At 47.2% G+C, this 22,651-nt stretch overlaps 1 protein-coding gene across 2 annotated transcripts in view; it reads left to right on the top strand.

Moving 5' to 3' along the window:
• The window catches only part of LOC146661639 (partitioning defective 3 homolog), a 357,664-nt gene that overhangs the window by 255,596 nt on the left and 79,417 nt on the right, over window positions 1-22,651 (top strand). For both annotated transcript variants that reach the window (XM_085418158.1, XM_085418157.1), the window contains exon 20: window positions 17,661-17,789. In XM_085418158.1, coding sequence (XP_085274284.1) covers window positions 17,661-17,789 — 129 coding nt within the window. The remainder of the gene's footprint in view (window positions 1-17,660; window positions 17,790-22,651) is intronic.

Here is a 22,651-nt window from a genome sequence, read left to right as displayed (position 1 = left end):
TTAAGTGGGCTGCCTGCTACAGTTGCATTCATTGCTAGTCTCCTCACCCATCCACCAGGCTTAGCATGTAATGAAACTGAGGCCTTCGGCTGAAATGACCTTTCCCATTCACTGAGTTTCCACCTGCTGATTTGCGCTCACACCTTAACATATGAGTGAGAAGATGGGTAGTGGGGACAGGTCGATCACAGTGAAGACAACGGAGAAAAAAATAGAAGAGCTGGGAAAATAGCTTTTGAATTACAAAGGTAAAATCAATCGATGCTGGATTACACTTCTGATTTCCATCAAAGGCAGCCAGGTAAAGCCAGGAACCATATTCCTCTTGTTCTGGCAGCGTCTCTACATGCATTCAGCATGTCGAGTGAAATTGTCTGTTATTTTTTTCTCTTTTTCTCTGATCATTTTTTTAAAAAATTCTTCACTAAGCGTGTCAGGGAGATGCAGATTCCTTTCATAGCTGGATTGATTGATTTCATTCCTCCCTGTGTTTTTCATGAAGGAATCTTAATTGGACTCTCACTGCCATACAAACATATGTGAGCGCCCCATCAACCCGCCACACACACAACAACCATTGCTTTGTGAGTGGGGGAGGTGGAGAGTGCAAAGCTATGAATGTGAGTTGGAGAGAGAGAGGGAGGATGTGGAGAGTATGTGATGATGGATGAAACGATCCACAGCAGCAGATAAAGGCCAGGTAATATTTTCACCTGCAGATCCACATCGTGTCAGGTTCAAGGCCCTTCAGAGCTAATTGAGTACAAGCAACGTTATATCTGTGGCTGAATAAGACGTTTTTCCAAAGTCTAAAGTTCGGCTACATCTACATTTTCCCAGGCAAGCGTGAGCGAGAGGACACATGGTCTCATGCCTTTATTTTTTAGGGCTGTGTCCACTTAATACTACACTATATAACTGAATAACACTTATTATTAATAAAAAGCATAGCATTATTGAGGCACTGCAAATTATTTAATCCCAACAATGTCATTTCTAAAGCTTTTAATTGGTCATACTTGTTGCCAGTGATGTAATTAACCATTATAAGTCCAGAGTGCACAGCCAGTCAGGAATGGGGCAGCAATAAACAGATGTAATGTGAGAGGCAGCGGAGGAGACCTGCATAGAGTCCTGTGTAATTCCATGTAACCGCAGACCATATGAAACGTAGAAAAAACAAAGAGTCTGAGAGTGCATTTGTCATACTGTTTACTCATGAAAGCTGCGTGCTCTGAACAATGTGCACTCGCCTTTTCTTGATGTACTGTGTAAGGAATGTTCAGTAGCATTTTATAAACTGGTTGTAAGCACAGGTAAAACGTCTGGTTTTGCCCGACTACACTGAAGTTTTGTGAATGTAGTTTGAAAACTGGATTAGAGTTTTGGCAAACTTTGACAACTTAAAACACATACAGTACGTGGGCAGTAGAGGCATATCTGATCCTATTAAGCATGTCTAATTTGTTTGTTTTCATAACGATTTCTCACTTAAAAAATGCTACATGCAGCTTTTTTGTAAGGGTCACGGTTCTGTCCTTCGCAGTGTTTTTACCATCAGCCTCATTCAGCTGTAGAAGAGGAGTGTCCAGGGTTAATTATCTAACCTTGCTCGTGATGTGCAGTCACTATCCCTGAGATTCCTCAGGATTCCTCGCTTGCTTATCCTCACTTTATTTACCATTACTGTCACTCCCTCACTCTTTTTTTTTTTTTTTTTTTAAATTCTGTGTATCCTCACACATCCCTCCCTTCTTCCCTCCTCCTTCAACCTGCCCTGGAGATTCATTGTGGCATTGACAGAAAGACCTCTCCCGTCTCCCTCTGAATGCTGGGAGCGATGTATATCACGGATCAGCGGTTTTTGCTGTCTCCTTCCCCCAACTGGCTGAAAATGCAGCGCTTGAGCCGCCGTGCATCCATGCATGCATTTCAAAGTCTAACGTTTACAAGGCAGACAACCTGTCTCACTTCTCTCCTTTGCCCGTCCTTCAGGCGAGGGTCTCGCAAATCAGACATTTGAGCGTCACCGTATACATCTGTCTGCAGACTCATCGGCATGTAAATGAGTTGGCAAACAATTGCGAGAAGCGGGGATAATCAAAGCAGGGAAGACAAAAGGCCTGATGAATACAATTAATTTGAGATAATCTTCTATCATGACAATAATCATGAGCTGTTTTTCCCCCCGTCACCTACACGTTCTAATCGGTGTAAGTCATAGGAGGTGAAAGCAGCTGTAACTCCAGTCGCCAAACCAACAATCAGCAGAAATCTCCAGTTCTCATTAGTTTGTGCACATCTCCGGTAGTTTGCAGCGCTATTCCAAAAAATTCAGTCTTGACATCTGCGGTTGAAGTTTCCGTCATTAAAAGAGCTGAGCAGACTTTGGGTGTTGTGTTTGCCTACTGTCGAGGGTTTGTGTTGGAGGCATGCAGCAGAAGCCTGGCTGAGGACGCAGACAGTGGCAGTGATCAAAATGGCCCATTAGGAATGCAGCAGGCTGTACTGTATCTAGGTCACAGCCTGAGCCACCTACTGTAGCTCCTCTGCTGATAAAACCCTCTCCTCCTCCATTACTGTATCCCTGGGTGAGGGTGTATGGACAGCATACTGCGGTCAGGCACAGCATTATGAGCACTGTGAGGGGAAGCAAATAGCACAGATTATCTGTTCATCAGGGCACCTGTTAGTGGGTGGGATATTTTAGGGAGCAAGTGAACATTTTTTTCCTCAAAGCCACCTGAGCTACAGGGGTGGCTGTAGCTACAGGTGGTAGAGCACGTCAGCTACTAACCGGAAGGTTGGTGGTTCGATCCCAGGCTCCTCCAGTCTGCATGCCAAATATCCTTGGGCAATATACTAACCCCATCGGAGTGTGAATGTGTATGAATGTTAGTTAGTAAGCACTTAACAACTTAGAAAAAACGTGCTCGTGTGAATGTGATTGTGTGAATGAATTAGTTGTATAAAGTGCTTTGAGTGCTCAGAGTAGAAAAGTGCTATATAAGAACCATTTGCCATTTACACTGTGATGGCTAGAGGTTTGGGTCAGGGTGCACGTGTGTTGCTTACCTGGGGAGCACCTGGCCTCAGGATGCACTATGGGAAGAAAGCAAGCCGATGGAGGCAGTGTGCTGTTTTGGTTAAGGTCCTGCTGGGAAAACCTGGGTCCTACCATCCATGTAGATGTTACTTTGCCACATACCAACCTGCTTCAAAGCAAAAATGGTTCAGGAATGGTTTGAGGTGCACAACAAAGAGTTTGAGGTGTTGGCTCTGCCTCCAAATTCCCCAGATCTCAATCTAATCACGCATCTGTCCGACATGCCGGACAAACAAGTCTGATCAAAGGAGGCCCCACCTCACAGCTCACAGAACCACTTACATACCACAGCACACCCTCAGGGGTCAGGTGGGCTACACATTGAAAATCAAATGTGATTGTATGTGAACTTTTTGTCTCTCATCTACAATTTATGGCTCTTAGTAATTATATGTTTCTTTTTTTGTGCACCACAAGAGAAAGAAACTCTGCAAGATGAGCAATGAAAATAATAAATCAAACAGAACATCATCACAGGGAAATATGATCAGAAGCTACACACAACTACACGCATTCAAAGCCTCAATTCAATACCTGAACTTCCCTCCAAGCTGCTCAAGTGCCTCTGTGTAAATTGTCCTTCAGAAACTCCCTCCTCGCTGCGCTCATACACTTTAACAAATGGATGTATGAATGTGTTTAGACTGTTTATTTGTGTTGTAATGAGAGGCTTTAATCAGGGGTGTCATGGGTTTGAATTGTTCCTCCGAGTGTGCACGGAAACTCCCCTCCCCTCCAAACATACACGCACGCACAACTCAGTGATTTATGCGAAACATTAAAGGCAATCATGTTGGGCTGGGCCTTGTCCTTTGTATTGCACAGGCTGCTTGAAATATGGAAAAGCCAAGCTGTTCCCTGATATACAGGCACACGCATAAACATAAAGACCATAAACACACACACATGCACGGGTGTTTGTGTGTATCCTGTTCTTCTTAAATATGAATAATTAGTGCAGAATAAATGAATAGATTGTGGGTTTTGTTTTCTTTTTTTCTTTCTTGTAAATATACAAAACACACAGGGAAACTTTTTGATTGTAAATAGATATGCAGACTCTCCCACACAGACATGCACGTGTGTTTAGTTCAACAGTTGCTTTAAATCTCATAGTTGGTAGTTTGGAGGCAGAGAAACAAGCCTCAGCCATTCACTGAGATGTACAGCCTCAATAAAAACATGTATAAAAAATATGTAAATAAAAACCGAACGCAACAATCCCAAAAAATCTCATAAACCCAGATTTTCTTCACAATAAAACACAAAAAACATCAAGTGTTGTAAATGGAAACATTTTACTGTTCCGTGAAGAATATTAGCTCATTTTGGATTTGATGATGGCAACATTGGGTCAATAAGAGGCTAAAAAAAGTAAGTGCTGCTAAAAGGGAACAGCTGGAGGAACATTTTACGACTAATTAGGTTCATTGGCAGCACATCGCTAACATGACTGGGTATACAAAGAGCATCTTAGAGAGGCAGAGGTTCACCAATCTGCAAAAGAACTGCATCTACAAATTATGGAGAAGTTTCAGAATGATAATTTACCGTGCAAGACTTTTAATGTGTAATCTACAACATAGAATATCATAGATCATAATATCAAAAGGGTCAGAGAATGGTCTTTGGATAGTCAATCTTTTGGCTTCAATGTATTAAAAACGATTCTGTGATGGAAATCGCTGCACAGGATTCAGATCACTGTACCATCCACAAATGCAGATCCAAGCTCTTTCAAGTGGAAACGGCTGTGCGATCAGATGGATTTAAATTTGAAATTCTTATTGGGAAACATGAACGCCTCATCTCCCGGACTAAATAGACGAGGGAGCATCGTATCCGTGTGTTTTCTATGGTCTCTGCGACCAAAAAGAACATTTCTCAGTAAAAATCAGATTCTCACATGCTGGAATTTGAAAATCTAAAAGAAAATCTGAGTTAAGGATGTTGGATAAAGTCTGTAAAACAATAGTGAAGAGAGGGGGAAAAAACAGGAAGCTTGACTGACAGAGAACAGGAAATACTGTCTGAGATGGCAGGAAAAAGGGTGCATTTTAAGGCCAAAACCAATTTTCTACAGGTTGGTATGGCACCAATTTCAATGCACCTGTCAGGGAATTCATTTCCATTCAATAAGCTCTTTATGGTAAATGTGTCGAGACAGTGATATTGGTTGAGAAATAGAACGTTTAAGCAAAATGATCCCAGATTGCGTATGGTTGTAAAATATTTTTCTTTGTCATTATTTTAGTGTGGGGAGAAAAAAACAGCTAAAAATACACAAAGCATTACTGAAACTGATCTATCCTCGACGTGACAGCTGTCTTTGCTGTTCAGCTGAAAGACCTAAGAGGTGTAAAACTTTCTGGAGAAAATATTATTTTTCCTGTGGCATTGTCCCCCTACTGGGGTGTGGTGCACTGATGTCATGAATAAATGCATGTCATGCCTCCACGGTGCAGAACCCATCACTGTCTCGCCTGGGATGAACCATTCTGACTCCCATCCTCCCTCCTCCTACGCCCCCGTTCCTGCTTTTTTCACACCATCACTGGAAGAATTAGGCCCGACTTCCCTCCAGAGCTGCAGCCAATCAACAACAGCTGTCCACAGCTTCTCTGAAGGAAATTGATTGGTTTAGTGTACACATGGGCTTATCCAATGAGGCGAAAGCTGTGACCTGTGGGAAGCAGTCTCTATAAAAGGCAAGAGGATGTGCAGAAGTATTAAAGGCTGTGTTATTCTGAAGGTGCATGCTATACCACCACCAAACCCAAGACACTATGAACTCAAAGATCTGACACACGGAGGGTTGCAGTCTTGCTCCTTAAGATATTAAGGAAAATGCTTTCCTGAGGAATTCCACATTCTACACATTCTAGTTCAAGAGGTCTGTTTGAGCAGGGAAGGAACTGACTGACATTACAGGTTGCAGATAATGAGTTCCACGGGGAGGGAGATAATCAGCCAGTGGCTGTTGGAGGCATCATCCCATACCACTGTGGGGTTGGTGTCCCAGGAAACCAGCGGTGGCAGCGTTACTCTGAGGCCACTCTACGATAACGAATGCGCCTTTAATGCCCGTTAACGATCGCTGGGTCACAGCGTGATTCCCAGGGAAGAGAAAAAAGTTCCTACTTTGTTTTTTCTATCTTATTGTTTTTATGAGACAGCTATGTGTCTCACCTCAGGTGGAGAGTGTTTACTCACCAAAGCTGCAACAACACTTATCCAGCGAAGACAAATGTATAAAAGTCTGGCCCTCCTAACAAGGCGCTATTAAAATTACATGCCACTGTCAGTATCTTGCCCCGGGTGCCGTGTTTAGAAATCGTGTACTGCTCCTTATTGCTTGCATTGGAGAGGAATAACTGAAGTTAGAGAGAGCATACTATATCTCTGCTTGTGTGTATATGTGTGTGTGTACTTGTCTTAACTTTGTTCTCCTTACTCCCCCCAGGTCAATATGACGATAATCACAAGTCTTGATTTTTCTCTGAGAGAAAAGAGTATTTTAATGGTGCTTTATAGATTATCACCATGAAATGCAGGGGTGGAGGCATAAAAATTTATTTTCTTCCTGACTGCCACAAATACAGTCGGAGGCGATGGGGGGGGCTCAGACACCACATCAGATGTCTGCCGGGGACTTCGCCCTGGGAGATTTGGATTAACTTTCAGGTTGGCTGAGCAGAAACCATAATGATTCTCTCTGTCTGCCCTTGAAATTATCTTCTCATCACTTACTCAAATTGATAGATGCAGTCATTTTTATTTTTCCCCCCTCCTTTCTCGCTCACCTAGTTCCATTTGCAGGTTTGAATAATGCCAGAAGATGTAACACCTCATATGATGAGCGCATCATCTGCAGGGTAAGCCGTGTGGTCCGTCATACCCTCGGGTTCACTTTTAAAAATCCCACAAATTTTCAAAGGAGGAATAGACAGCCATTTTTTCCCCTGTCTTTTCTTCCTAAGTCAGCAACAAACTGCGAAATTCCCCACAGAAGATGTCAAAACAGATTAGCTCCCTTCTAATCCACTCCCCAGATTAAATGATTGTAACAATCAAACTGGCTTCAAGGCTTTGCATAATTTACTCTTTCCCCCCTCATATCTTTTGAAATTCTGTCTTTGACTTTTTACTCCTCTGTTGCATCGCAGCCTTGAAGAATTATCACCCTGTAAATCGATGAAGATGATGTATGAGGCATCCACAGCCAGTGGTATAAACCCTTCTGCTTTCTGTGATGTATGATGATGTATCACGCTGAATGGAGTACCTATTTACTGACTCCTTTTCTAATGGAAGCAGACAAATCCAGGGAAGGCTGCTACTCAGTAATACGCCTAATGTGTGACAGCATTTTGAAAACATTTTCAGAATCAGAATCCTTTATTGATCCCTGGGGGAAATTATTTTTTGTTACAGTGCTCCATTTTAAACCAACATTAAGACATTTTATTTGATCAGTTGCTGTCTGCAGATGTCAAAGTCAGGACACGTGGATTGAATGCTTCAATTTTGCTTTCTACGTTTAAATGGTAAATGGTAAATGGCCTGCATTTGTATAGCGCTTTTCTAGTCCATAGGACCCCAAAGCGCTTTACACTACATTCAGTCATTCACCCATTCACACACACATTCACACACTGGCGATAGCAAGCTACATTGTAGCCACAGCTGCCCTGGGGCACACTGACAGAGGCGAGGCTGCCGGACACAGGCGCCACCGGGCCCTCTGACCACCACCAGTAGGCAAACACAGGGTTAGTATCTTGCCCAAGGATATTTGGCATGCAGCCAGGAGGCAGCCTGGGATCGAACCACCGACCTTCTGATTAGTGGCTGACCTGCTCTGCCACCTGAGCTACAGCCACCCACCTGCTCTGCCACCTGAGCTACAGCCACCAGTTTAATCAAATCTGCGGCCATTATAACATTAATAAAGCAGATTTTACTGATGCATGTCAGATTACGCATCATCCAAATGAGCTTTGATAGCCAGTCAGTCATTATCAGGACTAAAAAGTGATAAATAGCCCAGAGTAGCTCAGGCTTTGAATGAATGAGTTGTGAATATTTTCTGAATTTGTCTAGATTCTGTTTGCATGCGACTACAGTGCTGATCGCATCTGCACACATGATAGTTGTGCAATCTGCGTCTCATCTCGCCGTCTTCCTCTGTGTGTATTTGTGTATGCATCACTCTTACCTGCTGCTCGCCACAGTGAGGTAGGTGGCTGACAGTGGATCATTAAACACTGCTTCGGTCTGGTGGACTGATACTGGGTAGAAAAAAAACACATCATCGCTTTATGATGATGTAAGTTGCAACATTTCTGTGGCGGGGGCGTGGCCCCGGGTGCAGCTGCCGGGGAGGAGTGGAGCAGAAGGCTCAACAGGGCGGCGCTGCGAGGCCGGTAAGAACAGCTGATGGTGTTTATGTACTGATGATGGTCTCCCTCCGCTGTGTTTATAGTGAGACGGGGAGGAGCGGCGAGGGGAGATCAGCTGGGCTCGTGAGCTGTCAGGCTGTGCGACTGAGTCAGCTGTCAAACAAACAAACCAATAAATGTGGAAATTGGCAGTACATACCTGCGTGTGCGTGTATTTGTGCCTGGTGTATTCCACAAGTGGTGCCTAAACCCAGGAGCGTGCCGGTGGGGATATGTCCGACCCACAGGCCGCGCCACCCGCCCAGCCCCTGCAATACTTGGCGCAGATGCTGGCAGAGATGGCGGCGATGAGCCGGGATCAGGCGGCCGACCAGCGTGCCCACCTGGCCGCGCTGCGGGAGCAAACGGACCGACAGACACTAGTTCTGGAGCGGCTGGTCGGGGCCGCTGCCACGCCGAAGCCCTCGCCACTGTCGGTGACGGTGCCCCGGATGGGGGACGGGGACGACCCACAGATTTTTTTGGAGACCTTCCGTGCCACGGCGGAGGCTTGCCAATGGCCGCGGGAGGAGTGGGCTCCGCGGCTGCTCCCCCTGCTGTCTGGGGAGGCACAAACAGCGGCCCTGAGTCTGCCTCCGGCGTCAAGGAGCAGCTTCCCGGATGTGAGCCGGGCGGTGGTGGACAGGCTGGGGCTCACCGCCGAAGACCATCGCCGGCGGTTCCGGGCCTGTCGGCTGGCTACAACGGACCGACCATTCGCCTGGGCCCGACAGCTGCGCGACGCGGCGGTGCGCTGGCTGCAGCCGGGAACATCGGTGGGCGAGACGAAGCTGGTGGACAAGGTGGTGCTGGAGCAGTTCACGGAAGGATTACCAGCGGAGACGGCGAGATGGGTCCGGTGCCACCGGCCCGCAAGCTTGGAGGTAGCGGTGACGCTGGCGGAGGACCACCTTGCCGCTGGAGCAGGGGAATCCGGGGACGCCGGACGGAGGCTGGCCAAACAGGCCCCAGTGCCGGCCCCGAGGCGCCGTGTGCCGGCACCAGGGGACGCCGGCCCCGGAAGTGTCCCCCATGGGTGATTTCCCACTGGAGCAGTCTCGTGACGGCACCCTACGCTCAGCCTTTGACCAAGTGATGGCTATTGATGGTCACGTGGTGCGCCCTGAGGCCGCGCAGACCTACCCGCGTTTCGTCTTATTAAAGGACCGATTATATCAAGTGAGTCGTGACACTCAGACTGAGGAAACACACACCCAGTTGTTGGTGCCGCAGGGCCGCCGGGAAACGCTTTTCCAGGCGGCCCACTATAACCCCATGGCAGGGCATATGGGCTACGAGAAAACTCTGGAGCGAATAACGGCCCGATTTTATTGGCCTGGCATCCGAGCGGATGTGCGCCGCTGGTGCGCGTCCTGCCCGGACTGCCAACTTGTTAACCAGCCGGCCATACCGAGAGCGCCTCTGCGCCCTCTCCCCCTCATTGAGGTCCCGTTTGAGCGCATCGGCATGGACCTCATCGGGCCGTTTCACCGGAGTGCACGCGGTTACCGCTTTGTGTTAGTCCTGGTGGATTACACAACGCGGTACCCGGAAGCAGTTCCGCTGCGCACCATCTCGGCTAAAAGTGTGGCGCAGGCACTGTTTCAGGTCATCTCCCGAGTCGGAATCCCGAAAGAGATACTGACTGACCAGGGCACGTCGTTTATGTCTCGTACACTGCGGGAACTGTACGAATTACTGGGCATTAAATCTATTCGGACCAGCGTCTACCACCCTCAGACTGACGGGCTGGTGGAGCGGCTGAATAAGACCTTAAAATCCATGATTCGGAAGTTCATTAACGAGGATGAACGCAATTGGGATCACTGGCTAGACCCTCTGTTATTCGCAGTGCGGGAGGTGTCCCAGGCCTCCACGGGATTTTCTCCCTTTGAACTGCTGCTCGGCAGGAGGCCACGTGGGGTGCTCGACCTGATTAAAGAAAGCTGGGAGGACGGTCCGAGCCCCGCCAAAAATGAGATTCAGTACGTGTTGGACCTGAGAGCAAAACTCCACACTTTGGGGAGGTTGTCACGGGAGAATTTGCTCCAGGCTCAGCAGCGTCAGCAACGCCTGTATAACAGAGGGGCTAGACTCAGGCAATTTTCACCGGGGGATAAAGTGCTTGTGTTACTCCCTTCTTCCTGCTCGAAGTTGCTCGCCAAGTGGCAAGGTCCCTTTGTGGTCACACGGCGTGTCGGGGACGTGGACTATGAGGTCGCTCGGTCGGACAGGGGAGGAGCCACGCAGATTTATCACCTCAATCTCCTCAAACAGTGGAGAGAGGCTGAAACCGCTTCTCTGGTGAGCCTGGTGAAGGAGAGAGATGAGTTGGGGCCTGAGGTGCCAAATTCTATCATTTCCACCTCCCTCCCTTGTGATGACCATCTCACACAGGCCCAGAGAGCGGACGTTGTCGCGTTGCAACAGCGCTTTGCGGACGTGTTCTCCCCCCTGCCCGGCCGGACGTCCCTCATCGAGCACCATTTCGTGACGCAGCCCGGCGTGACGGTGCGTTCACGGCCCTACAGGCTCCCGGAGCATAAGCGAAAAATCGTGCAGAGGGAATTGGCGGAAATGCTGAGGATGGGAGTAATAGATGAGTCGCACAGCGCCTGGTGTAGCCCCATCGTTCTGGTGGCGAAGAAGGATGGGTCTATACGGTTCTGTGTCGACTATCGCAGGGTGAACGAAGTGTCACGCTTTGATGCCTACCCCATGCCTCGGGTCGACGAGCTCCTGGACCGGTTAGGCACGGCCCGCTTTTTCACGACGCTGGACTTAACCAAGGGCTATTGGCAGATTCCCTTGTCTGCCGAGGCCAGGGAGAAAACGGCCTTCTCCACTCCGTACGGTTTGTACCAGTTCGTGACACTCCCGTTCGGCCTGTTCGGGGCCCCGGCCACTTTCCAGCGTCTCATAGACCGGGTACTGCGTCCGCACGCGACGTATGCTGCCGCCTACCTGGATGACGTGATCATCCACAGCGACACCTGGGCGGAGCATGTGCTGCGGGTGGCCGCGGTCCTGGAGTCCCTGAGGGGGGCGGGGCTCACGGCCAATCCGAAGAAGTGCGCGGTTGGACGGAGGGAGGTGCAGTATCTGGGGTACCACCTGGGGGGCGGGCAGGTGTGGCCACAGGTGGAGAAGACGGCGGCTATCGCATCCTGCCCGCGCCCCAGGACGAAAAAGGAGGTGAGACGGTTCTTGGGGTTGGCGGGTTACTATCGTCGCTTTGTGCCGGGGTTTGCGCAGCTAACCAGCCCCCTGACCGATCTCACTCGAAAGGGTGCCCCGGATCTGGTCCAGTGGACGGGGCCGTGCCAGGCGGCGTTTGTGCGAGTGAAAAACGCTCTCTGTGGGGAGCCGCTGCTTCACGCTCCTAACTTTTCCCTCCCGTTTGTTCTGCAGACTGACGCCTCGGACAGAGGGCTGGGAGCCGTTTTGTCTCAGCAGGTGAGGGGAGCTGACCGCCCTGTCCTGTACATCAGCCGGAAGCTAGCGGAGCGCAAGCGCCGGTACAGCACCGTGGAGAAGGAGTGCCTGGCCATCCGGTGGGCGGTCGGCTCCCTGCGCTATTACCTCCTGGGACGCTCATTCACCCTCTGTTCGGACCACGCCCCGCTGCAGTGGCTCCACCGCATGAAAGATGCCAACGCCCGGATCACCCGATGGTATCTGGCATTGCAGCCCTTTAAGTTCAAGGTGATCCATAGGCCGGGGGCACAGATGGCGGTGGCCGATTTCCTCTCTCGCTCGCGAGGGGGGGAGTTGGCTCGGCCGGACGGCTCCCCGGCCTCGAACGGGCGGTGGGGGTGTGTGGCGGGGGCGTGGCCCCGGGCGCAGCTGCCGGGGAGGAGTGGAGCAGAAGACTCAACAGGGCGGCGCTGCGAGGCCGGTAAGAACAGCTGATGGTGTTTATGTACTGATGATGGTCTCCCTCCGCTGTGTTTATAGTGAGACGGGGAGGAGCGGCGAGGGGAGATCAGCTGGGCTCGTGAGCTGTCAGGCTGTGCGACTGAGTCAGCTGTCAAACAAACAAACCAATAAATGTGGAAATTGGCAGTACATACCTGCGTGTGCGTGTATTTGTGCCTGGTGTATTCCACAATTTGTCACGGTCCGCTGTGACAGACCGTGCGGTGGTGTGAGTGGTGGACCCAGGTGCGAACACAAGTGAGCAGACGGGAGTGAACTTTAAACAAAAGCGAGCCTTTTATTGTGGCTGGTAACGCAAGAGAAACAAACAAGAATAAGGGCAGCACGAAAGCAATAACTAAACAGAAACCTAAACTGGGAATGAACTAAGGTAAGGCTATGACTTAGAATGCAACAGACCGGGCATGGAAACATGGAGGGTGGGAACACAGACGACGCGACACAGACTGTAAAAAACACAGAGACTAAATACACATGAGGGATGATCAGGGGAAGTGGCCACACATGGGAACGCAGCTGACACACATGAACTTAACGACAGGACAGGAGGAGTGAGCTGAATACACAGACAGTGAATGCAGGCCTTCAAAGTAAAACAGGAAACATGAGACATGAACCGGGGAGACGTAGTACAGGGGGAGGTGACATAACTGACAGCATGAACTTGACAGTACAAGACACACAGACATAAACACACGAAGGGCAAGGGAGACGTAATGCAAGGGTAACATAATTACAAAAAGGACTGGACTACCTTAAAGAACCTAAGCAAACAATAAACATCAAAATAGGTTAAGCATAACACACTGGGTCACACGACCCAGGACCATGACACAATTTCCTTTTTAGAATCATAGTTTTTAAGTTCTAGGCCTTTTTGTCAATTTTCAACCAATAAATCATTAAGTCGACCTTGAAGGTCTTGGTGTATGTGAGAAAAATTTTAATGGATTGTTAACATGACTCCACTCTACACCCCTACAAGGTTTTATCAGAATACATGTGCCAGTGCTGCCAAAAACAACCTCCTCGGCAGAGGTAATAAAATGAAGGTTGGAGTTGATGTTGAAGGATACGCTGGCATCATACCCCTACAAATATTACAGTTCTCTTTGATCAATAGTTGTTCTCTTCTGTGCACTGCAGCATAGTGATGTTAGGCTCATGACAGCATAGCCTTTTCCTAATCTGCACTGTTCAGGCAACACAGAGAACTGATCCAGAATCCGTAAAGGAATCAGAAGTTGGATCTGTAAGCATCAAGTATCAAGAATTCCTATCCTCCAGTTCAAAAGTTTCTGCTCTTAAAATCTTATGGCAGTTTCCAGATTCCGAATACACCGTAGTGCAGTCCAGTCTTTAGGAAGCTGGCCAGAGCTTTAGGGTAAAATCAGTTCTATGTATGCTACAGTTACACCATCGTCATTCTACTCCCGACTTGCAGCTGCCAGTCAATATCTTATTATCAAGCCTCATTGGCCTCGCTGTCAATATGACTGCTCTGCTGCCTGTGCCGATTAATGCCAAGGTGCCAATACCAGTTTGAGAGTTTTACGGAGAAATTCTCGAGTTTCCCCGTGCCAGCTGATGCTGATTAACTCCAAATCGTTACTGTTTTTTGTTAGATTCCTTTCAGGTCTCAAATGTGACACTTATCTTTCAGAGACAGGTATGAAAGTCAATATGTTTTGCCATTACACAGTACACACAACTGCTGATGCCAAGGAGCTTCATATTTTCCTTTGGGGAAAATAGCTAGTGTTAAATATAATACTGGCATTAGTGTAGTCCTCTGCTCTCCTGTGGTTCCCACTGGAGGGACCCAGACTGTTCATATAAAGAACAGAGCCACGCTGTAAGCCAGCAAGTGTCCCAGTAGCCTTCTAATAGCTCAGGCAGTGCAGAACCTTTACTTCACCTGTGCTTCACCTCTGCATCCTTCCTCCTCTGGCCACCAGCGATGGGAAAATAATTTCTCATGTGGGAGTTGCTGCGTGTTCAGAGTCCTGCTTGGCTTAATCTGCACTATGTCATACTGTAAGACTCTGCTCACTGTACAGATGTCGATCCAGATGAAGGGAAAAAAAGTTGAGGGCCAAGGTTTGTCTCCCTTAAGGTTACTTTATGTTTTTAGTGGATGACTGGAAGAGATTGAGCAAAAACAAAAGGAGCGAGAGATAAACAGTTCGCTCTTCATAAACGCTACAAGTTGACTTAAACTAGTTCACTTTCATAGGTCACATTTTAGAATTAAAAGAGGTATTTTTTTATATACACTATGGGGTAATAGTATTTTACTACAGCTTAAGTAGTGCACAGGTATATTTGTCAATGTTCATACTGGGAATAACAACGTAACAATTGCACTCTACACATGAGTTACTGATCTGAACAGATCCAACTACAAAGATAAAATGGAGAAAAAAGGATTCAGTCAGTAGCTCTCTTGTGAATAATTTTGGATATTTCACTGCTGTTGTCTGAGTCATTGATGGCAGCATTCAGCATTTTAAAACTACAGCTCATGTGACCGTAGTGTGAGCACAGTCTATTACTGGATTCTGAAAAGTAGCTAAAAAGTGAAGCATGCTCTTCTTTACCAGAAGTGAACAAACAAATCATTGAAGACGACTAAGCTGCTTCTTACTCCCCAGGAAAGCTCAGCCGAGCACAGTTTTCCACACAAGTATCACCTTACTGTGCCACTTTAAATTATACGTGAGCAGCAGGAAAAAAAAATCACCAGCATATTACTGACGCAAATGTCTACATGACTCTTAACTTTAGCCAAGTCAGAATGGAGTGTAGTAAGCATCCCAGTTACCTGGTGCATAGGCTGAAGCTCAGGAAAAGTTTGAGCTCTGGGCGTCCAACCAACCAATCAGCCAGCTTGATGAGACACGAGGTTAACTTTGGTTGGCACACAGCTCCACCACAGTGTTGAGAAGCCCACTAATCATGCAAATAACTGCACTTTACTGATGCTGCAGAAAATTTGTCGATGTGATCTCAAACAGATGTGGACACACCTGCAGTGTGACTTGTTCTCTCCAGCTGCGCACCCCGTTATCCACTTATAAACTAATAAAGATTGATGGTGGATCAGGGATCGACCTCTAAAACTTTGTAGCCCCAATGGAAAGTTTGGGCACTCCTGCACACAAATCACCTTCTTTTAGTTGCAGACAAATACATTTGGGTCACTGTTCACAGACAACACAAGCTTTTTTCCAGTGATCGTGCTTTTTAGCATATTTATGTGTTGAAAACAGAAAGGTCAACTTCTTTCAGGAAGTTAATGAAAGTCCTTGAAGGGAAGCCAGGGAAGCTGTCACCTGCCCTGATGATAGATAGCAGGTTCATTATTATTATCATTCCCAGCTCTAGCACAGAGTTTTATGCCTTCACTAGAGCCATTTGTTGATTAATTAATCAGGTAATGTATGCTATCTGTGCTACAAAAGAGCCCACATATCACTCCCTTTGCCTCTGGGCTCTTTACGAAGCCACAAACTCGGGTCTCCTGTAGCACATTCGAAAGATTGCAATTCCAAAACAGGTGCTACCAAAAGAGAAGCCATTTCCACAAAGGTCCAGGCTGCTTTTAATGTAAAGTAGAATAATAAACATCCTTGAGGGAACCAGTCTCCCATTTCATGAATATATTTCCTTTCACTGGCCCTAAGTGAACCACGTCTGATGTAATCTTTTTTCAGCTTTTAGAGAAAGTTCTCAAACTGTCAAATAAAGAACAGCCATGGAAAAAAAAAGTATAATAAACTTGGCACCATACCATCCCCAGCATCGTGGGGCTTGGAGCGCACAGAGCTTGATGTCTTCTCTGTCTGAAGTTAGAGGGGAGTGGTCAAAAAAACAAAAGCCCAGAGGGGACATCAGAAGCGATGTTGGTGTTTGTAATGCAAGAACGCAGTTTTGTTCCAATAGATCAATAAATTCCAGTCCTGTTTTTGTTAAATTTCTTCTCACGTCACACTTTTAAACTCCACTGAGCTTTGTGAAAGATGATTGACTGATGATTGGATTCATTTGTTTTATAGCTATTGTAAAAGTCTATACTGAGAAAACTATGACAAAAAAAAACTGGCCAAATCACCAGCACAGCAACATGATGTCATGCCAGAGCAGACAGTGTGCCATGCATAGAGCTGCTGTGTGGTGTACAGATGTGCACTCCCTTGGTACCTTTCATCCTTCCATTGTGTACATGTTTTTCACTTCCTCCACGGCTTGCTGCACCACGGAGCAGGATATGACATCGTGCTCCCATAAAAACTGCATTTGCTGTTCCAGTCTCATCGTGAAGTTGCTCTTTTATCGTGTAATCCTGCGCAGTGATGAAGTCAGACGATGGAATCAGATATCAAAGCCATTTGAGACTGTGTGGTCCTGTAGATGTCCCCGTACTCCCCCGTCAGCTGTAAGCCTGCGATCTGTATCCTCTCCTCATCATTTTCTCACGCTCTGTCTTCAGACGCTCTCCACTCATTTGACTTGCCAAGTGCATAGCATATCTGACGAGAATCATGCTCTCAGCTTGTCCCTCACCTTGCCTCATATATGTCCAGACCAGTGTCTCACTCCTGTCATTAAATTGTAAAAGTTTGCATTGGCCAGAGTGTTAGAGATATCAGCCAGCTTTCCAGTTGTCCTGGTTGCACAGCTTTCAAACATCTAAACCACAGGTGTCAAACAGAAGGCTCTAAATATGTAGTTGAAGTTCTTTACACTGAGTGAAAGGGGAGCTTTCACTGGTCTGGCACACTTTTGATCACAGTGGGCCATATGTGTAATGTAATCAACTACAGAGGAAGAAAGTGGAAGCAGAGTTACTTTTTATACCATAGCTGAATCTTTTCTGCTGTGTTGTGTGGACAGTTGGTAGGTTGGGAATTGGTAAATGGTAAATGGCCTGCATTTATATAGCGCTTTTCTAGTCCATAGGACCCCAAAGCGCTTTACACTACATTCAGTCATCCACCCATTCACACACACATTCACACACTGGCGAGTGTGTCGTCTTATCATTTGATATGTCTTGATGCACTCTGATTACATTCACATTATTCTTATTCTTCCAATAATGGATGGCTTCCCAAGGACGCTCCCTTTGAGCTGCTTCCCAAATATAAATCCAAACCTTTTCTCTTTTCCAGGTTTGGAAAGAACCGGAAGGACGAGCGGCTGGACGACAAGATGGAGAGGAGGAGCTCCACTAAATCCAAAGCAGAGGACATGCAGGCATCAGAAGAGGAGACCCAGCAGATGAGACTGGAACAAGAGAGGTGAGTACTCAAAGAGAGCTTCAGCACTGTAATGATTTCAGTCTAAACTGAACAAAGTGGGGAAGAAACACCCCCCCCCCCCCCCCCCCCACTGTGATTACTGGAAAATTAGCAAACTACCTAATTAACAAAATGGCAGAGGCACAGTTGGGAAATTCTGGGAAAGCACTCTGATGTCAATTTGTGAAATGCCCTCCTTTCTTTTATATCAGTACATTAAATAGATCATTTATAGATTGTTGTTGCCTGTGCCATTCGGAGGCGCTGACCTCCTAATGGTGCTCTTAGGCCCCTGTGGATTTAGCATGATTGAATAGTGCTCATTGTAATAGCGAAATCGATGTAGCGCACCATTTGTCTTCCCCTGCAGCACGCCCAGGTTGTTAATCGCTCAAGAATACACTGTTCCTTTTCATCCTCCTCTTTTGGCCCTCTGTCCTCTTGTCCTCTGGCACCGTGGACGCCGGGATGTCCAAACGAACCGAGGCGAGGCGTCGGTTTTGCTTGCGTGCGCCTCATCCCTCACAGACGAGCCCCGTTTCATTCTCTTCTGGGGCTAGACAGTATTGGTGAAGAAAAAGACAGCTTGCTGCCTCCATTGTTCCCCGCCAGCCAAATGAACTCAGTAATCAAACTGCCGTTGGTAATGGCAGCTAATTGAATAGAAACAATAGGACTTGATAGCGCTCGCTGTTGCAGCGAAGGAAGAGAAGGACGGATGGCTGTCGAAAACACAAACAACTGCAAGCACACACACACGCACACACACACAAACACATACAAATGTCACAAAGGGCCCTCTTCTCAGCTGAAAGGAACATCTGGAGGCCTTGCTCAAAAAGCTGTAATGCATTTCTTGCTGGTATTCACCTATAAGTTGCAACGAAGGTCCTCTCTCCATTGAGGGTATGACCCCCCTCTGGCTGGTGGCCCAACACATTTCCATCAGCGTGCCCTGGAGACTGGTGGCTCTGGTGGTCCATCCAGATCTTTCTTCTTTGAGCAGCTCCCAGAGAGCTGTCATGCTAAGCAGCAGAATCGACACAGACACAGTGGGCACGAGATATGTGGAGCACATGCACTCCCGCACCTCCATCCAAACGCGTCCACGTTATTTAAATCTCGTCTTTCACAGCTGACGTTCTTTCTCCGCCGCTTTGTCTCGCCGTACATCCTCATTCCCCATCTTGTTTGTGTCCGTTCTGCATGTGTGCGCTCCCAGCCCTGCTTCCTCTGCAGGAGAGCAGCCTAATTCTTTCCTTTTGTACCTGTTCCCAAATCCCATCACTCAGCCAGACCAGGATTGTCCCTCAGTTAATGGAAAGGGGATCCTGAGGGAAATTGTGGTGGGCAATAATAAACCAACCTGCCACGGAGCCAAGTCGATATTCAAAGCACCGGGGTTCAGCAGGGTGACGGCTCAGAAATCCATTACTTCTTGTATTTTCTGGTAGCGCTACTGTATTACACTCCTGAGGTGCTACATTTGATTGTCGTAGCTCTAACGTGTACAGCTCGTGCTGTGATTGATTGCTCTGCTGACACAGAGACGCGGCGTTCCAGAGGGCTTTTATGAAATTATGGATCAGAACTCACCGGGCTTCCCAAGCTGGCAATCGTCAACCGGCACAGCACGTCACCGCGACCCGGGATGGGCCGCGGCCAGACTCCCAGCTCAGCTGACATTCGCTGTCATTAATTGGAGCAGACAGTTGTGACAGGGGCTTTTAGTGATTCAAAATAGGAGTCATTGAAGAGGTGAAACAGATTAATTCATAAAGCCTGTCCCCTTTTTACCCTGCAATAAGGTAGCCATGGTCATATATTTAAAACTCTGACCTTGATGTGATTCATGCAGTGTATTCTTGGCCCGTGCTTCCTCGCTGATACAATCCATTTATTTTGCATAAAGCCGTTCTCCTCCATTGATATCTTGTCAGCCACTTATAGACTGAAAATGATGGAGAAGAGAGTACATAAAATTTAGACTCCATTACATCCACAGTGCGCCGGACCCACTTGATGAAGAGCAGGATTTGTTTTGCAAAAAAAAATCTGGCAGATTGGATACAGCTCGTGTGATTGGCTGCTTCATGTCCCATCATTATAACCTGTGGTCCGGCTGATATAAATCCATGTTCAGCTCAGCAGAGGCGGCCATTATTCTTTTTTTGCTTTGTTTTTTTGAGCCACTGGACAGCGCCTAAGACAGCTCTATCTGATTGGCTCCTATGGAGAGGACCGTGAAAATACCCAGCACTCTGATTGGATCCCGGGCGTCTGTGGTTCTCATTCATGGAGACAGCTGTGGGGGAGCGAGGCGTGACAGAGAAAGAAGCATGGTTGTGGTGGTGCTGATGGAGCTTCTATCAGTCTCTGTGTTATCGCTGCACATGTTCGCCCCGAAACTATGTTTCCTTGGCCAAAGTGTGGGAAGTGCACAAAGCCAACCTGACAATGGTCTTCCTTCATTTTTCTCTTGGACTCAACTCCATTGTCGTCTGTCTTTCTCTGCAGCTGCTGATTATGATGTCCATTCTCTCTTATCTGCTTGGCTCCGCATGGCTTCTAATCAGCAGCCAGCACTCCAGCGCCACTCTCCTTGTTCCCGCTCCCCACAACACAGCAGAAACTATCTCTCTTTTTTCTTTCCTCTTCTTTTTTTTCTTTCCTGGACAATGACCTGCTTCCTGTTGTTTGTTGTTACACTTCCTGCTGAGTCTCACCAAACAAAAACCTGACCCGCGCTTCTGAAATAGTCAGCACAATTCACTTCTGACAGCAAACGGCAAATCCAAGTCTTTTATTTAACAAATGAAACGTCTTTTTATAATTTTGCTCAGCTTAAAGATACTTTGTCCCACTGAATGAAGATCCTAGACTTTAAAGTTCTTCTTTTCCTTCCCAGTGATCACAGTACCAGTGATATTGTTCCATTTTGTCGAACCACCTAATTATTTCAGTATCCTATTCGAGTCTCATTTGCATAGCGAGTTCAAAGGAAGCTCCAACCGGGTTGATTGGGATGGGTGATTACTTTTGTAATTATATTGATACCTACAACAAGTTAATCCGATTATTAGCGCTGCAAATCAGGACCGCGGAACTCGAACAATTATCTCTGTGATTGCGCTACTATGTCGCGGGCCAAGTGTCAACAGAAAAGCTGCGCTATCAGAGCTTTGCGCTTCTGCGCAGGCAGCTGCGAGCAGAGTCACTTACCGCGCTTTGATTAGATTCAGATGTATGCTGCACTCCGTCTGCACTTCAGAATAATAGAACACGTTTTTGATGGGGGAGTATTGAAAAAAAAATCTATTCAAGGCGGCTGGATGCGAAAGTAAGATGGCAAATACATTCTGTTTCATCCGCCGTGGTAACAATGCATATTGAAGAGGCATGGTTTCGAAACTTCCAAGCGTGCTGACTTCAAAATGAATGTAGGAGAGTAAAGACGCCCCCCACCACCAGCACCGCCGCCGCCGCCTCTTCCCATCTCCTCCTTGTGTCCTTTGGGGTAGATTAAAGATTGACAAACATATGGAGAAGGAGTCTGCTCGCTTTGTTGGTCCAAACAACAGCAAGTGCAGGATTAACAATGAGATTCACTCAGCTCGGAAGAGAAAGGACTCGAGCTGACATGTTGCCACCAGTTCACACCAGGACTCTCCTCCAGCGACACGAAGAGTTCAAGTAATTGCTTCACGCGGCCCTCTTTTCTCGCTGTTCAGCTAATAGTAACGGCGTCATTACAAATCCAGCTTTAGTTGGCGCGAGCATGCGGTTTGACAAGGAGAATAACAGAGAGAAAGCTGAAATGTTAAAGGGAGAGCGGCGTCATCTGGCTGACACATAATTTTGCTGAAGACACGGTCAGTCAGTGGATTAGGGGCTGAACTTTAACTGCCCTGAAAGCCTCCCCGCATTAGACTGTCTAGACTGTCTGTTCACCAGCAGGAAATGCCTTTCCACTCCACCGTTATGAAGTAAGCAGGCATCGCATTTAATTTAAGAGGTACAAAAATACAGAGGCACTCCTGGGATGGGCAAATTGTCGCTTCTTCTTTAGTTTCAACAGTATGCTTGGAATAAAAATCCAGCCGGAGAAGTAGAGCTTGAATCGTGTCCTTGGCGTGCCAACTATAAAAATGTAGTATGTGGAAAGAGGAGACGAGAGGAGATGGCCTGGTAATTGGGGCTGTAATAATGTGATAGTAATAATGTGTTTAGTGTGGGCAGCACTTTCCTCAGTGTTAACATGCCAGGCCATTAATTGGCTAATGGAGTATATACGGTGCAGTGCAGGGGTGGCCTCTGAGGAGAAGGCAGGGGGAATGAGAGGACCTGGAAGTGGAGCAGCAGTCACAGGTTGCCCACAAAGAATGCAGTTAGCAGGTGTGTGAGGTTTCGGGGCTAATGAGCATATTAGAGAGCAGAAAAACGGCTTCTAAATTCCAACACAGTTTCCTGTGGTTGTGGTTATATCAAGACTTGTTCAGCTTTCGACTTGCACCACGATGGCTCCCTATTTTTTGAATTGCTCAGCTATACTCTGAGCAAATAGTCTCTATGTCATGAGTTACAAAAAGCCAGTTTTTGTACTTCTGCAGTCGGCAGACGTTTACCGCAACTAAGCGTAGATTAGCGCAATTTCATGAACACAGCAGCTCAGAGTTGTTCACACTTGTTCAGGTTTGACACCAACAATAGATGGAAGCAATCTGAGAAACACAGGAGAGAAGAGAACAATCTAGAAGAGTATTTATAGATGCCATTTGAGCAGCTGCAGTATTGTACACCACGTTCTTGTACATGGAATGATAATTCACGAGAAGAGTTTACAGATAACAACTACAGCACAG

Source organism: Rhamphochromis longiceps, linkage group LG9 (genome assembly GCF_057381845.1).
Source record: "Rhamphochromis longiceps isolate RC_006_pf linkage group LG9, R_longiceps_female_GT1.1, whole genome shotgun sequence".
Taxonomy (NCBI): Eukaryota; Metazoa; Chordata; class Actinopteri; order Cichliformes; family Cichlidae; genus Rhamphochromis; species Rhamphochromis longiceps.
The sequence above is the reverse complement of the archived record's forward strand: the minus strand, read 5'-3'. Positions and strand labels throughout refer to the sequence as shown.